General features: G+C 37.6%; 2 protein-coding genes across 11 annotated transcripts in view; one reads left to right on the plus strand and one right to left on the minus strand.

Annotated features, from left to right (window-relative positions):
- The window catches only part of LOC145503943 (uncharacterized), a 359,220-nt gene extending 341,253 nt beyond the window's left edge, over nucleotides 1–17,967 (plus strand). The window contains exon 5 of the mRNA XM_081484737.1: nucleotides 16,794–17,967. Coding sequence (XP_081340863.1) covers nucleotides 16,794–16,809 — 16 coding nt within the window. The 3' untranslated portion in view covers nucleotides 16,810–17,967. The remainder of the gene's footprint in view (nucleotides 1–16,793) is intronic.
- Nucleotides 1–18,451, minus strand: part of DKK2 (dickkopf Wnt signaling pathway inhibitor 2) — a 610,668-nt gene that overhangs the window by 36,011 nt on the left and 556,206 nt on the right. The gene's annotated exons all lie outside the window — the stretch shown is intronic.

Consider the following 18,451-nt stretch of genomic DNA (forward strand, 5'->3'; position numbering starts at 1 on the left):
ATCTCATCCTCTGTCATCCCCTTCTCCTTCCGCCTTCAATCTTTCCCAGCATCAGGGTCTTTTCCAACGTGTCAGTTCTTCACATTAGGTGGCCAAAGTATTGGAGTTTCAGCTTCAGCATTAGTCTTTCCAATGAATATTCACAACTGATCTCCTTTAGGATGGACTGGTTGGATCTCCTTGCAGTCCAAGAGACTCTCAAGAGTCTTCTCCAACACCACAGTTCAAAAGCATGAATTCTTCAGCACTCAGCTTTCTTTATGGCCCAACTCTTAACATCCATACATGACGACTGGAAAAACAACAGCTTTGACTAGACAGACCTTTGTTGGCAAAGTAATGTCTCAGTTTCCACAAATACACAATGAGTATAATAATTACTATTTACTAGACTGTTGAGTAGTCAAATGAGATAACCTGTTACTTTAAGTACATTATAAATGTTGTAAAAGTGTTATTATTCTCATTAATTTACATAAAATCCCCCAAATAGATGATAAGCTGCATGATGAAAATCTGTCTCCTCTTCCATATATAGCCAGGGTCACCACTGTACCCGTTAAAATTTCACAGACAAAAGATTTAGATGGTTAGCGATGAACTAAAAGTCCTAGGATGTGCATATGAATTTTGAAGCTTTGAGTTGTTTTATTTGTTGATTTGTTTTGCCTAATGTTATCATTGCTGCTTTTTATTTTCTATTTGGACTACCTAATTTTTTATATTTTTATCATAGCAAAATTAGAGAGGAAAGAGGTATGACTTCTGTAATTGCATCTTAATTAAGGCAAAATACATTCCTTAATAAACCACTCCATTGCTTCAAATGACAGCCTAAATCAGAGTTGAGAAATGCTCATTTTTATGAGACAGAGAAGAGCAGGTATCTGAAAGTTCATATGTACACAAACCACCATCAGTGTTAGATGGCTGTCTGTAGAGACTGGAATGGAAACACTTCCGGACAGTGTGGAGAGATCTCCCGATTGTGGACTATGATCCCACAAGTTCATAATTAATAGCACTGCTTTGTCTCAATTGGGGAGCCTTGGGAAACTGCACCATGAGGCAACTTTGCTTCTCCATGGAACTTCTCAATGGAATTTGTTTTAATCCACAAATCAAGTAATAATGAACAAGACAGTGTGCTAGATTGTAATGTTAATTATCTCTTAAAATAACAACTTACTGGAAATGTAGTAGGTTTTATTTTCTCTTTTAATGATATACTCATGCCCTTCTCCAAACTGAAGGCTGAGTAGGTTTTTATGCTTCTCTTTTTTACCCATATTTCCAACCCATCCTTCTAAAGTCAGAAAGGTATACTTTCCCTACAGCTGAAACTCTTTGAAAGCAAGTGTACAGTGAATACATTTTTAAAACAGGCTCCTTGTTGACTGCACTCACTAGGCTTGAGCATACTGATTAGAAGAGAGATTCTAGGTTTAAGCTGTGACATGGCCCAGTAAAGAGCTGAGTGAATGTGACACCTCTGGTGGAGCCCTTTCCTCCTTTCCCTCCATCTGCACCCCAACCCCAGAAACAGAACTCCCACTCTTTCTTTTATTCACCAGGGAAGGTATCAGAGGGTTGGCAAGGGCACCACCACCCTAGAGTGTGTCTGTGGAATAGCGGCTTTCTCACCTAGGGAATCGCACCCAGTAGATATCAATACACCACCCATGAACTCACTATCACTCATCTTTTCACTCCTAACAATACAAAGGAAAAGCAAATTATTACTTTTTTTCCAAAAAGGTTAACAAATTTCTGAGGTACCACAGAAACTGGTGAATTGCAGCCAACTCTAGATATGCTAAATGGTTTTGCCACAGTCAGAAATACAGAGGGAGCAAATGAAAAACATTGCCTGGTAGTAAGCTATTGGTATCAACTACAGAATACTGATTAAAAGAGAAATCCTAGGTTTAATCTATGACATGGCCCAATAAAGAGTTAAATGAATGTTACCCCTCTGATGGAGCCCTTTCCTTCATTTCCTCTACCTGCACCCTAACCCCCAAAACAGAAGAAGTCCCACTTTTTCTCCCAGTAGAACTCATTTCCCTTTATTACAGCAGTTATCACAAACTACTCTAGTTGTTTAGACATTTCCTTAGTGCAGGTAAGGTGTTAGACTCATTTCTATATTCATGTTCATAGTAGTTTCTGATATATAGAGAAGGGTCAGTGAATAATTATTGAAAACAGAAATTCTGAACTCCAGAGATAATTTCATCTAAACTGTAGAATGAACTCCATATTAAGATAGTAATCTACTAGCATTTAAAAAAAGAACAAGAACTCTTCAAAAAATTTAGCTGACCACTTCTACTGAAGTAAAAGAACTGAGAATTGATTCAGAATTGTCTGCATCGCAAAACTGTATTTTTGCAATTTCTCTGACCTAGAATAGAAATGACCAATAATATGATGTGTGCTAATTTGCATCAGTCATGTCCGACTCTTTGTGACCCCATGGACTGTGGCCCGCCAGGCTCCTCTGTCCATGGGGATTCTCCAGGCAAGAATACCAGAGTGGGTTGCCATGCCCTCCTCTAGGGGGTCTTCCTGAGCCAGGGATAGAACCTGCATCACTTATGTCTCCTGCACTGGCGTGCATGTTAAGTCACTCAGTCATGTCTGACTCTTTGTGACCCGATGGACGGACTGTAGCCCGCCAGGCTCCTCTGTCTATGGGATTCTCCAAACAAGAATACTGGAGTGGGTTGTCATTGCCTTCTCCAGGGAATCATATAAATTATATATAGATTATATTATAGGGTCTTTGGAATGGACTGTTGGTACTTTCATCTTTGTTGAGAGCTTTATTAACAAAATTTTAATCATCCCAAGCTCAAGTGTCAATACTAATCTCAATCCTTTTTAAAAGAATCAATCAAAAATAGGTGCAAACCTGAGATCTGTGAGAATATGCTTGGATTACGCATTACTTAACTTTACAAAATCTGCACCGTTAGTCATGAAACAAGGTGATACTGTCACTCTTAATCTCTCATTTATACCATACATATTAAAAAAAAAAAGTCCTACTGTACTGAATATATGTTAGGCCCTGTGAAGGAAATCTAAATTCATGGTCACATGGCTAGCGTCATTTTTAAAGGATATAGTTTGGTAAAATTTTAATTAAGCAAGGAGTACAAAAATTATGCACTTGAGCATAGCTGTTTCTAATTTTTGGTGTCTAGTTCAACCAGTTGCTCTCCTGCCTTATAGATTCAGTTTTCTTTATGTTCTCCCCATTCCGTAAACATAATGAAATGAATCAGCAAATTATCATTAAAAGTTAAGAGATGAAAAATGACTTTAAATGCAGACACATGTTTACATTTGTTTTCTTTACAGTTGATCATATCAAGCACACATTTTAGAACACAAAGAAAATGTGCCCAATTATTATATTTGACTTTCACAAGATGTCTAAAATAAGATTTTGTCTGTGTGGGAAAAATATTCCAAACATATAAAAGGATTTTCCGGGTGGATAAAAATTAAATATTTCAAGTATTCACATCACAAAAATTCATTACATTAAACTTTTTTTATGAGTGCCTGATTGCCTCTCATAAGTTTATGTTCTTGACTGGTCTCACTTTTTATTTTCTCAGTGACTCTAGAAAATTGGTCTTCCATGCCATTAAGCAGTGGTTGGTTAGCTTACTGTACTCAATGCAAGGAAATTACCTCTTTCCTTGTCATATAAATCTCTTCAGTTATCTGGCAAGTCTAATTGATTCTTTCTGCCTATTCTTTCAAAGGTTTCTTATGAGGATACAGAGTTTTAAGTGGATGCTAGACCCATAATTTGTAAAATTTCTACAAGTTACTTTATTCCTAGAACATAATGGTCAGATTTTAATGGGAATTTCAGTTTTACTTTTAACTGTTGAATATGCTTAATAAAGAATAAACACAAAGTATGAGCAAATCCATGACAACAGTAAGGATATTGTCAAAAGTGAAGGATTTTGAAAAAATTATCATTGACAGAAGTTCTCTTTTGCTCATTCATTCATTCAATAAATATTTTTTGACCCTTGTGAAACCAATTTGCCCTTCTTACCACAGATATTCAATTAAGCTCATATACAGTGAAGCTCAAGTAATTTTTAAAATGTGATTTCGAAGTTTGCTCAAGATGTCTTCAATTTATGAAACAATTTGCTCACTGGCGTGAAAACTGAAGTAAGGGGGCACAAACATAGACAAAAAAAGGATGCAGCTAATTGTACTTAGAAAGAACTTGGATGTTTAGATGAAAGTGAAAGTCGCTCAGTTGTGCCCAACTCTTTGCGACCCCATGGACTATGCAGTCTGTCCATGGAATTCTCCAGGCCAGAATACTGAAGTGGGTAGCCATTCCCTTCTCCAGGGGATCTTCCCAACCCAGGGATCAAACTCAGGTCTCCCATATTGCAGATGGATTCTTTACCAACTGAGCCAACAGGGAAGTCCAAGAATACTGGAATGGGTAGCCTAGCCCTTCTCCGAGGATAGAACTGGGGTCTCCTGCATTGCAGGTGGATTCTTTACCAGCTGAATCACTGGGGAAGGTATCTATCATAAATTTATTTTGTTAACAGTGATTTATGTCTCAGTAAATAAATGGTTGACTAGGCTTAAGACACACCACCTGAAGTTTCAGGATGTTTCATATTAACATTCGTATTGTTATAAAATGTGCAAACTTTCCTTCACATTAGTTATAATTTATAGCTAGCACTAATTAATTTCTATTAATTAACAACTAATTTAATTCTTTTTCCATTGAGTCTAGCAACAATGATTAAACTATAAAGGAACAATGTAATGGATGGCTTTTTTTCCCCTATATTCTTCTTCCCTCCTTTTATTAATTCTGTTGTCATAAGCCCACTCTACTGAGAAAAATAGTTTAATAATATAATAGCGTGTGTGCTAAGTCGCTTCAGTCATGTCTGGCTGTTTATGACCCCATGGAATGCAGTAGCCCACCAGGCTCCTCTCTCCATGGGATTCTCCAGACAAGAACACTGGAATGGTTTGCCATGCCCTCCTCCAGGGGATCTTCCTGTCCCAGGGACTGAAACCGCATCTCTTACATCTCCTGCATTGGCAGGTGGGTTCTTTACGACTAGTGCCACCTTGGAAGCCCTTAATAATATGGTCACTGATGTTTATTATTCAGTATAATTATGCATATTTGGGTGATCCAAGCATGTGATTTTTTTTCTCTTTTTACCCAAAGTTTTTTTTTTTCTTTTGCCAACTTTATATATATAAAGAGGTTAATTCCACTTAATTCATCTATTTGTTAGAAGCTTAACTTATATTTTGATGAAATAGAAGGTTTATATTAAATACTATGTTTGGCTTGACACTACCTATGAATTCTCATGCCATCTCACTACCTATGAATTCTCATGCCATCTCATCTCCCCTTTCTCTGGAAAGTTAAGAGTTGGCTCAATTTTTGTGTGTTCTAAAATAGTAACCCTAAATTCATTAAATCTTTCAGGGAAAAAAAAAGTGTTTTCACCTTGTTGAAAAGTTGGTACATATTGTGGGTTTTCTCTTTTGCAAAATTTTGAGTTGAAAAATATTTAGTATTTTATTATAGTAGCCATGTTTTAACACCATGTTAATTTTCCTAAATTTTCAATCTTATTAAAACTTCTGAGACCTTGACATTTTCACAACAAAGTGGTTCTAGAATTCCAACAGTCAAAAAAAAAGAAACATACAACAACAAATTTTAAAATGCTTTAACCTTATAAAGAAATTTCAAACTCAATGTTTTAGCCACCAACAGCTTATACTAAAAAAAAAAAAAAAAAGAAAGAAAATCTGGCAATCGCTAACAATCACAGACTTTCTTTATGTGAGTTTCCCCTTTCTTGTGCTTCTGACATTCAGTTTCAAAAGTATATAAATTAGATAGACAATAGTAAACCCTTTATGAAAATTTACAGATATTTAAAATATGCTTCATAACTTTTTCTACTGGAAAAAATGTCTCATATATTTCTGGCCTTCCATCATTTACCACAAAACTCAGGCAAATACAAAGAAACCAGTTATATAGCACAATAGTTAAAAGACCATGATGGACCTGGCTCTATCACTTACAAAAACTGTTTGGCTTTAGACAAGTTACTTCACCTCTCTGTATACCTGTAAAATCTTACCTCATAGAGTTTTTCCACGAATGACGTGATGTGACATATTTAAAGCACTTAGAAAAATATCTGGCAATTAATAATTGCTTTAAGTGTTTAGCTACCGCTATTACTATTCTTGTCGTCAGTACAAACTTGAGAAATTAAACCCATGGATAATCTCCAAGTCTCAGTTGATTAAACCATCTTTTTTTTTCTTATCAAACAGTGGGCTGATTCTTAACCAGAGGTCTCTAACTTGGTTGGGAAAGCATGATATCTGTACTTTCACTAACCTCTAGCTCCGTGTCTTTCAATTGTAAATACACACAATGGATCACAGTGGTATTAGCAGTATCTGTGACTTTGTCAACAACAGAAATTGCAGATATCGTCATATCACATTATGGTCATTTCTGGATCTCAAATACTATTCCTACCCTTCATTATTTTTAAATCATGGTATTTATTAAATCTATAGCTATATCTTATTATTTAATATATAAATACATATATTGTCATGTTATAAACTTGGTTAATCATAGTTAAATATAAATGGCATTCCTTTTAGTTTTATTATTTTATTTAAATGTTATTCTGAGAAGGTCCCTAAGTTTCACCAGACTGCCAAAGGGATCTTGTGTACTTGACCTACTGATTAAAGTACAAGGATGGATAGAGGGAGCTTTATTTACTCTAATTCTCAGATGACTATACCAATATTCAGCAAAATGACTAAGGGGTGAGAAACTAAAAGAAGGAATGATGATTTTTGGTGGGATGCTCCAAACAGTTTACAAGATTTAATATATATAACCCACTTGACTTGTTTCTAATTGTTTATGTAATTATTTCAGTATTCTTCAAAAATATCTTAATACCACTGAAAAGTTCTTGGTTATATTTGAAGTCTAGTGAAAAATCCAGGGATACATATAGCAATTTAAGACATAAAAATAATTTAGAGAAATGTAAAGGCTTTTACATACTTAATTTCAAATGAACTTGGTTCAGATGTTTGTAGTAAGTCATGGATAGTCAATTTATATGCTAAGATGATTGAAATTATGATATAATGACCAAGTAATAATTTAAACAATAATTCACCAAAAAACAGTAGCTAATATGCTATCTCTAGTAAAAACTGGCTTTTGTGAGATAACATTAGACTCATGCCTGGAAAATTCCATGGTCGGAGGAGCCTGGTAGGCTACAGTCCATGGGGTCGCTAAGAGTCGGACATGACTGAACGACTTCACTTTCACTTTTCACTTTCATGCATTGGAGAAGGAATGGCAACCCACTCCAGTGTTCTTGCCTGGAGAATCCCAGGGACGGGGGAGCCTGGTGGGCTGCCATCTATGGGGTCACACAGAGTCGGACACGACTGAAGCAACTTAGCAGCAGCAGCAGCAGCATGCAGTTCATTCATTTTTTTTTATGTGCCTTTTACATTATAGAATTTATGTCAGTATATACATTACAGGACAAAATTTATGTAGCATTACTCTCAACTACAGTCACAAAAGCTGCAGTTGAATACCAACTAATCAATTTCCTGGGGTTTTTCTCGTTAGTAGCCAACTCTCCATCTCTTCTAAATTTTCAGCCATTTTAATTTTCCCAAGAAAGTATGTTTGCTTGTTTTCTATTTAAACCCCATCTGTTAGGAAGTAAACTAAATGTCTTGACCATTATTCGCAAATAGTCATGTTTGAAAGAGCATGTTGTAAGCCCCTGGGTTCGTTCATTCTTTAAACAATATACATCTTAATGAAGAGCCTGGAAGTCTTAATTCTCTGGAGGCTATCTCAGAACTACCAAGCTTTTCAGCTGCAGGAATCTGGTTAATAATATTGATAGATTACGAGTAGAAGAAAGGTCACAATAAGGCACTGTCTTCAGAAAATTATCTTCATTATTATAGTCCATTTGTATAATAAAGCAGTGCACTTTTTTTTTTTTTTTTTAAGGAGTAACTACTTTATATAAAGCTACACAACAACTGATAGGACAAGAATTGAGGACAATGAATTTTCCTGGTGGATTCACTTACTCACTCATTGATTCATTCAAATAACAAATATTGAGCACTTATCATTGATCAGGGACTGTGGGAGGCTCTGGCTTCACAATGGTGAAAGTAAACAAATACAGAGTTTGGTCTTACGGAGCTTGCTGCTTGGTGGAGTAGAGAGTAATAAATAAATATAAGCAGCAGCAGATAGGTAAATGAGACACAGCACTATAAAAGCACACAGCCAAAGGACCTCATCCAGATGAAGGGTCAGAGAAAGTTTTTCAGAGGAAGTGATATTTGAGCTGAGAGCTGAAGGGTACCTAGGAGTTAACTTATTGAAGGGAGAGCCATGCTGAGGAAAAGTCCCAGAAAATGGAAGTGGTTTGTGAAAAGTCCCTGTGGCAGGAGGCTGTGTGGTGAAAAAGAAGGTTGAAGTGTCCAGAGGTATGAGAACAAGGTGACAGTGAAGAGAGATGAGGCTTGCTCAGCTATGACCCAGATATTGGTCTTTATTGTAAAAGAAATAAGAAGTCACATAAGGATTTTAAGGAGGAGGATGCATTGACCTTAAGACACAGATCTTTCTTCTCTGCTGGGGATTTTGTTAATTACTTAAACACAGTGCTTAGTACTTAACAGAGTTGATAAATACATGTAACAAGAAAGGAGGAAGAAAGGGATGGATGGAGGAAAAAGGAAGAAAGGAAACCTCAGAGAGTGAAATATAGTAGAGTTGCAAGATTTGGAGATATCTAAGTCGAATAGAGGGCTTCCCTGGTGGCTCAGAAGGTAAAGAATCTGCCTGCAATGATCCCTGGGTTGGGAAGATCCCTGGAGAAGGAAATGGCTACTCTCTCCAGTATTCTTGCCTGGAATTCCACAGACAGAGGAGCACAGTGGGCTACAGTCTGTGGGGTCACAAAGAGTCAGACACAATTGAGTGACTAACACCCACACAAGTCCAATAGAGCCCCCATCCACTATGGGGCTCCTCAACTTTTTACAGAGTTTATCTCATTTTGGTTGTTACTCTCATTTTTATATAGATGGGATAATAAAGCCAGGATAGCTCAGCAACTTGCTTAAAGCGATTCAGCCATACCAGCCCTCTCTCTAGCATGTTAGTGTGAGCATGCACACACACACACAAATCTTTTTTTTTTTTTCTCTCTCCACTGAGGGGGTCTTGATAGCGATTAAGATTTAGAGTCTAAATAATGGGTCCATGCTTCATATTCTTCAAATTACTGCAAATATTACATTTACTTTTAATTAAAGTTGTTGTGAAACACAGTGTGCCCAACAGAGAGCAGAAACACATAATGCATAAAATGGTCTGCATATGAGTCATTGAGTCTCCCTTCTCCATATGGCTTTCTGGGCAGTTTGGCTTTAAATGTGTTGGCAAGATTCCTGGACCCTTGTCACACATGGGATTTACAGAAAATTGAAGAGCTGGCTCTGGTTGTAGTTCTTCAGGTTAAGAGAAAAGGAGTTAATATTATTGACTCCCCCACTGAAGAGAAGATAAAAAGACACTCCCTCAAGATATGTGGTCATAGTCTTCCTCCCTTTCCCACGTTGCCAATTTGGATTTCACAGAAGCATGACTGGTCAGCTTAGAGGCACTCCCAGAGTAAAACAAAAGTACTCAAGAAGACATTTTAGCATTTGACCTAAAACAAATCCCAGTTCTTTTCTGGAATTAAGTTTGAGTGCTAGGTTCCTAGAGGGTAAATCTGATTTATGCTCTTTTTTTTTCTTTCTTTCCTTTTTTTAAGGGTTAAGCACTGCAAAGAGGCAGTTTCATGATCTTTGCTGAGCACTGAAACCTGGCTTCCCTTACTCTGCCTTTGCTCAGACGTTTCAGCTCCAGTTTGGGACCCCTCTTCCCTCCTGTCTCCCACAGCCTGGAGCATCCCAGGTGCTGCCACTTCTTCTCCAGGACTGTTTCCCTAGGGACCATCACTCCTGGGACCTACTCTCTCAGGAGCACTAAGGCCCCTTCTTTCCTTATCTTTCTGTTTCCACATGTCCCAGCCCTCCCCCACTCAGAAATCCAGCGCAAAGCTGACTCCGTAACCACACACCAAAAAGGCTTTACTCTGAAAATCAATTATGTAACTTGGACCAACTGAAGGTGTTTCAATGGGGGACAGAGGGTGGGGTGGGAAGGGGAAAAGGATAGTTTCAAAAAAAAGGAGGAATATGTTTTCCCTCCTGATGTACTTTCAACCTGTTTATTTCTGCCCGCATCACCCCCCAGCAATAGAAACCATAAATGTTTTTTATATGCTTGTAGTGCTTGCTTTAGGTGTGAGAAATATTCTACCACTTTCTGAACTAATGGGAAATAAAGCAACTTGGAATTTACCGGTAGTAGCAAAGGAAAGGAGCTGTCACAAAAGGGACACAAGGAGTCCTCGAGAGCACAGACATATCCCCAGATGTCTAGTCAGACATCTTCTTCACTCTCCTGATTCTAAGCTTCCTCTCAAATCTACTGTGTAAGACACCCCCCCGCCCAGGGGGATAAGAGCCGGAGAACTTCCTGCTTCTACTGAGGAACTGGATGTGGAATAAAGGAGGAAGATGTACACCACACAGTTTCAGGGAGATTAAGCTAGATAGGACTGTATGAAAACCCAGCCATTGTCATTCTTTTCCTTAAAACATATGTTTTGGAGTTTGAGTCAGACTTTAGTGCACTTGAGCCAGGAGGCTTCGGTTTGAAACCCAGTTCTACCACTTTTGAGATGCATGACTTTCAACAGTTAGAACTGGACATGGAACAACAGACTGGTTCCAAATAGGAAAAGGAGTACGTCAAGGCTGTATATTGTCACCCTGCTTATTTAACTTATATGCAGAGTACATCATGAGAAACGCTGGGCTGGAAGAAACACAAGCTAGAATCAAGATTGCCGGGAGAAATATCAATAACCTCAGATATGCAGATGACACCACCCTTATGGCAGAAAGTGAAGAGGAACTAAAGAGCCTCTTGATGAAGGTGAAAGAGGAGAGTGAAAAAGTTGGCTTAAAGCTCAACGTTCAGAAAACTAAGATCATGGCATCTGGTCCCATCACTTCATGGGAAATAGATGGGGAAACAGTGGAAACAGTGTCAGACTTTATTTTTTGGGGCTCCAAAATCATGCTGATGGTGATTGCAGCCATGAAATTACAAGACGCTTACCCCTTGGAAGGAAGGTTATGGCCAACCTAGATAGCATATTTAAAAGCAGAGACATTACTTTGCCAACAAAAGTCCGTCTAGTCAAGGCTATGGTTTTCCCAGTAGCCATGTATGGATGTGAGAGTTGGACGGTGAAGAAAGCTGAGCGCCGCAGAATTGATGCTTTTGAACTGTGGTGTTGGAGAAGACTCTTGAGAGTCCCTTGGACTGCAAGGAGATCCAATCAATCCATCCTAAAGGAGATCAATCCTGGGTGTTCATTGGAAGGATTGATGTTGAAGCTGAAACTCCAATACTTTGGCCACCTCATGCGAAGAGTTGACTCATTGGAAAAGACCCTAATGCTGGGTAGGATTGGGGGAAGGAGGAGAAGGGGACGACAGAGGATGAGATGGTTATATGGCATCACTGACTCAATGGACATGGGTTTGGGTAGACTCCAGGAGTTGGTGATGGACAGCGAGGCCTGGCATGCTGCAATTCATGGGGTCGCAAAGAGTCGGACACGACTGAGCGACTGAACTGAACTGACTTTCAACAATTTATTTAACCTCAATTTCACATTTATGAAACAGGGATGTTTCTATCTGCTTCACAGAGAACACTTTCTGGCACTATATGAGACTGTTAAATTAAGGATATAAATAAACAAACCTTTTGGAAGCATTCTAAATACATGAGTAACTGCAGACATGCAACTGTTGTCCATCTAAGAAAAGAGTAATGGCTATCTTTGTTAGGACCGTGGCCACACTGGCAATGCTGATCATGGGGAAAGTCTTTAAACCACACAGTGCAGTTCCAAACTTTCAGGCCAACTATGGCTACCTTTTGCCTAAAGAAGGAGAAATTGGTGGCCAAAGTTTACATTTGACAATGTCTAAAAGGAAATCTTGCTGTAAAATGCGATTGACTACTTCTTTGAGAAAGGTCAGAAAGGTAAAGGTTCCAGAATGTTAACACAACTGTTTGGAAACAGAAAAAAGGAATCCAATACGTGTTGTTGCTGTGTTTCAAACTTTTTTAAAGTATCCATTTAGGTTTTGTTTTGTTTTGCTTTGCTTTACAGAAGTAAACATTTGTTTGGGTGGCCATCTTAGAATCTATTCTAGCACTGACTTTTGTCATAGTGTGCAAACATTTTCTTGCTTTGTATTTTCTCTGGGTAAACATACAGGGAATGTGATTTTCCATATGTACTCTGTCATTTGCATTGCTTTGGGGGATTTGATTAGTCTGAGATATACAAGAACCCTGAGTCAGGATAAACCCAGAGACTTTCTAAGTGATATTGAGTTGTTCCCTCTGGACATGCAATTTCTTTGTATTACAGATTTACCTCTCCTTAAAAAAGCAAAAACAAAACCATGATATGTTCCTCCGGGTACTTTTTATATTATTAAAGCAAAAGTGGTTGCAAATTCATTTTAACTTATTTCAAAAATAATTCTTTAGCAATCTATGTCTATACACTGCTTAATGCTAGAAGAAGAAACAGAAGATTAATGGCACACTCATGAGACAAAGCAGAGGAAACTCCTGCCCTCAAGATCATCAAAACCTAAGACATGTACACAACTACCTATAATGTAGGCCAGACCACATAAATGCTAAGCAGTGCTTTAAAGTCCTCTGAAAAATAATGCCCTAACTAAACAAAATCACCCTAAACTCAGAGTATGAATGATGCTGTTATTACTTATTTCTACTGTCTTCCATCTATTTTATGGTGTTCTTTGATCCATTCTTTGCATTCTTCTTGTCTGAAAGTAATATTCTTGATATGTTTAACAAGGAGACCCCCCTCCTTTGTTCCTAGATGCCTTGGCTGCTGACCAACAAAAGCCATTGAAAGACTTAATCCTCTAAGCTTGGCACCACATCAGTCTGGAAGTCGTTTACATGCAGAGTCCTTTGGAGTAAATACTCATTAGAGGTTCCATTGGCTTATTTGGTCACCCACATTTTGCAGTGGGTGGCCCAGTTGGTATCCTCATTATTTTCCACCCCTGAAAATAATCCAGATGTAGCAACCTGACACTATTCCCCTTGATACTCTAAATGTGTTGTAAGGAGCATCCATTCATTTATGATGCTAGTTAATAGATTCAAAGAAGTAAGTGTCTCAGACTGGTAATGCAATAATAAATTTTTAGCTAAAATACCTTTTTCAGTGCAACTCCTGAAATACAATCTGAGTACTTCCAAGAGTAATTCGCTAGTAATTTCTCATACCTGAGGATATAGAAAACTGTGTCATCTCCTTTCCTCCCTCTCTCTCTGCCCACACCCCTCCACACTATCTTTATGTAAATGAACAGACCAAATCACAAGGTTTGGATTTTATCAAGGTTATTCACAAATTATACAGCATACTTTTTCTTGTACTACCTAGGTCCCTAGAGCTTCTTGATTAGCACTTAAATCAGTGAAACAGAGTCTCTATGATGTCATCTTTCTGGGTTTAGCAATGAAAGTTCTCAAGGGAAAGAAGCCAACTTCTTCAATGTTTCTTGACTACATATTAAGTGCAGAAAAGAATAACATAAAAACAAAAGGCAGTTAAACATACCTTCCTCTTGCTGAGCTTGCATCGTAATGTACTTAGTCGCTCAGTCATGTCCAGCTCTTTGCGACCCCATGGACTGTAGCCCGCCAGGCTTCTCTGTCCATGGAATTCTCCAGGCAAGAATACTGGAGTGGCTTGCAATGTCCTCCTCTAGGGAATCTTCCCAACCCAGGGATCAAACCCAGGTCTCCTGCATTGCAGCGGATTCTTTACCATCTGAACCACTAGGGAAGCCTAAGAATACTGAGTGGGTAGCCTATCCCTGGAACTTCCTGACCCAGGAATCGAACCATGGTGTCCTGCATTGCAGGCAGATTCTTTACCAGCTGAGCTACCTGGGAAGCCCTTATTCTTGTAATAAGGCCAGTGTAAGTAAGTTGGTACTTTTTTCTTCATAATTGTTATGATAAGCATATGCAAAATACTTACAATAATATCTACCAGATGGGGTATTTATTGACATGTGGATTAAAACAATAACATATATAGGGCTTCCCCAGTGGCTCAGTGATAAAGGATCCTCCTGCCAATGCAGGAGACACAGGTTGCGTCCCTATCCAGGAAGAACCTACATGCCATGGAACAACTAAGTCCATGTGCCACAATTACCGAGCCTATGCTCTGGAGCCCATAAACCACAATTACTGAAACCTGAACGTGTAGAGCCTGTGCTCCCTCACACTTCAACTAGAGAGTAGCCCCAGCACACACAACTAGAGAAAAGCTCACACAGCAATGAAGATCCAGCACAGCCAAAAATAAATAAAATTATTTAAAAAATAATAACATATATAAAGTTCATAGGACAGTTGCTGCCTTTTTTTTTCTTATAGGTACCAATATCTGAGAAGGTATTGCATTCTTTTCATATGAATTAGCATCAGTTTTCAGTAGGAAAACATTCACAGTTTTTATTTTTAGAATTTATAGAACTCTAAAATTTGTTGTTAATTTCCCCTTGGGCAATAGGAAATGGAAAGGAGATGTGGTGTTCAAGGGCAAGAGAGTGTGAGCATCTAAGACATATTGGGCATTACATTGAATATTTGCATCCATTATCTCATTTAATGGGCTTCCCTGGTGGCTCAGACAGTTAAGAGTATGCCTGCAATGCAGGAGACCTGGGTTCAATCCCTGGGTTGGGAAGATTCCTGAAGAAGGAAGTGGCCACCCACTCCAGTATTCTTGCCTGGAAAATCCTATGGACAGAGGAGCTTGGTCGGGTATAGTCCACGGGGTCACAAAGAGCCTGGACATGACTGAGTGACTTTCACTCACTTTGATCTCATTTAATACTCAATATAACCATACAAGGTGCATATTGTTCTGTCAGTTGTACAAAAATACATAAAACTTGGGCCAGCAAAAGCTAAATAAAGAGCCAGGATTTGAAGGCAAGTTCATCTGGCTCGAAAACTCACATTTTTCCCATTCCTTGAGTTCTGATTAGCCTATACTTAATATCATTATTTTTTCCAAAGACGAGAGGAGTGTAGGAAGCATCCTGTCATCTTGTGCAAAGTCATACAGTGTCCTGGATTTTAACTGCCACTAAGATTTAATAACTGTGTGAAAAAGCAACCAGCGAGGTATCCCCCTGTGTCCTATAAATAGGCCACTCCATGGTAAATTACACGCTCGTGACTTACCCTAGAAGGAGCTCCACATCACTGTTAGACACTGTTGCTGACCCAAACCATGAAGCCTTGCACGTGTTCAGGATCTGCTCTGCTAAGGGTGTAGCACGCTCGGCAGAAACCATGCTGTTCCCATACTAACTACCGACTTACTCAGACTCCCCGCACTCGTGCGCAGATGCAGTTTCTGGCTTTCCTCATCCGTCTCAGTGTCCAGGTGTTTGTTTGTTTGTTGAACCTGGACATTTAACCCCATAAGACTTTTCCAAATGGTCAAAAGATTCTTAAGGGGATAATACATAAAACTCGTCACTTTACTACCACAAGTCTTAAATTTCTCATCCACAAACCTGAACATAAAATTTTATTTTGGTGGATATGTTACAATTTCTGCTACATCGATCTTTATTACAGACAGCTTCTCCCATATAGGATGCTGTATGAGTTCTAGAATAAAGTTTTAATTTTAACAACACAATTTCTGATTTTGTTTCCCTATGAATGTGACTTGAAACTCAGCACTTTCTGAGACACTAGCAATATTAATTTCAATTTAGACCATATGGTTGTATATTTATAATATCTATACATCTATATATTTACATATATAGGTATATACTTCTAGATATCTGTGTTTATATATATACATATGTTAATATGTATATATCTATCTAGTCATATATTAAAAATTATGTGTAAATATTTAGGCTCAAACCTTTTAAACTTTTTTGCATGCTATAGTGTGACTATATCTGCTTACACATAAAGTGAAGCCAGTGGAAGACATATAATTTGACTTTTATTCAGGATCACACTAGATATATCATCCCAGAAGTGTAACAAGTAATAATTCTTTGGGTGTTCTTTTTTTTGACACAAGTAATATGACTTTTATGAGGGATTCACTGTGATTAATAGAATAATTACATGCTAAATTCTTTGCAAACAAGTTCGTAGAACATTCATCAGACGTATTAAACAGATTCTATGTGTATAGGCAAATAAATGTACTATGGAATCATTGCTACTTTTACTAATGCTGCTGATTGTAAGTAGGCTCTGTGTACTAGGTACAGGCATATGGGGAATGCAAAGGTATATGAGGACTAGTCTAAGCCATTGTGAAGTTTCTTATCTAATAATATTAAATTGGCACTATATACCATTTTTTAAAATCCATATATATGATCTCATTTTATCATTACAGAAACAACATGAAGTAAATAATATTATAAAGTGATATGAGTGAGGATTCAATACATGTTCCAACTCTTGAACATGCTGCCCAATTGAGGAAAAAACACTAGGGTGAGAAGGATCAGCTCATAATTTTGCTGATATAAAATATATTGGAATACATGTTGGAAAAATGGATGGAATGAGAGTAAAGCAAAATTATGCCCTGTGGATTCACGAAGGTATTGTCTGAATTTTTTTAACTGAATTAAAGTAGCAAATTATTGTGTTTTCATGTGGATACATTATGCAAATATTTCCAGCCTTTAATAAGAAAATAAAAATTTCTTTTATTAAACTTTATATCTTACCCATTATTCAGTCTAAAATCTTACAAAGCTATTATTACACAAGTGAAAGCATTCTCCCATACTATTCAAAGTCTGAAACTTTTAATTCTTTGAGAAGCTACTGTGAGTATAGGGTCTAGGTACAAAAAGGCATATTTCTAAATTCAATAGGCATTGCCTGCATTTGTACCTTTTGTATTTGAGTCTATTTTATAATGTCAAACTGGACTTTCTGTCATTTCTGAAACAGAGGAGTCATGTTTTCTCTCCATGCCGACCCTTTCTTAGGGCCATCACTTCATTATTTTGCCTCCACTGTGGTCTTTGATATTTGAAATTCTGTCTGCCTGTTATGGTTGGCTGCAAAGCCCAGCTTTATGATGTTACTTAGTGGTACTTTTCCATGATTATTCCCAAGGGAAGAGACTTTTCCTCTTTACTGACTATTTTAGGGTTTTTTTTTTACGTTTATTTACCATTCTATTTATATGACACTAATTTAAAATATTTGTGCTTATGTATATTCTTACCTCCTCAGCTAAATTATAAATTCTTGGAAATCAAGACTTACAGTTTTTTTCTTTCAGATTACTGCAGCAACCAGGACGATACTGGTATATGCCATAAATATTGAGAAATCAGTAAAATATTGTCAATGAATCAAAAGGTATCACTCTAATGACACATTTTGTAATTCTAATATTATAATCAACACAACTACTATCTGAAGGTTTGGAGTATTTCAATGTATGACAATGATGAATCCCTGTAAAATGACGTTCATTCTGTTTTCACTTTATTTGCTTATCTTCTTTTTCCTATTTCACCAGAATAAAATCTCTATGAAAGAAAAAATGTATACTTTGTGTAACATATTATTCCTAGTTATTTATTATTTGTAGAAGAAAGAGACAGGGAGGGAGGGAAGAAGTAATGTATAAGATCTGTTTGCATAAATCACCACGTTTGCTACAGAGATACCTGTGCCTCATTCCCGAGTCGCTGGTGCTCCCAGGGCACCAGGACAGAAATAAACCCAGATGAACTGAGGCTGCTGACGCTGAGCACAATGTACAAGAGAGGACTGAAAGGTCTTACCTGTCTCCATCTCTCTTTTGCTCACTAATTAAATGATGGTTACGAAAGTGCAAAAATGGACCAGCAAATTACTGATTTAGGTGTTTTATAAATGATATTTAGAAAATATAAATGTGTGCCTTTCATAGAGACACTCATCATCAAACTTCATAGCATGAAGGTGCCAAAACTCTTTTCACAGCCACAGTGAAAATACTGTAGATTATGTAAAGCAGTGGCCAAAAAGAGAAAGAGGAAGGAC

The sequence above is a fragment of the Giraffa tippelskirchi genome, chromosome 1, assembly GCF_054371585.1.
Source record: "Giraffa tippelskirchi isolate mGirTip1 chromosome 1, T2T-mGirTip1v1.2.pri, whole genome shotgun sequence".
In the NCBI taxonomy this organism is placed as follows: Eukaryota; Metazoa; Chordata; class Mammalia; order Artiodactyla; family Giraffidae; genus Giraffa; species Giraffa tippelskirchi.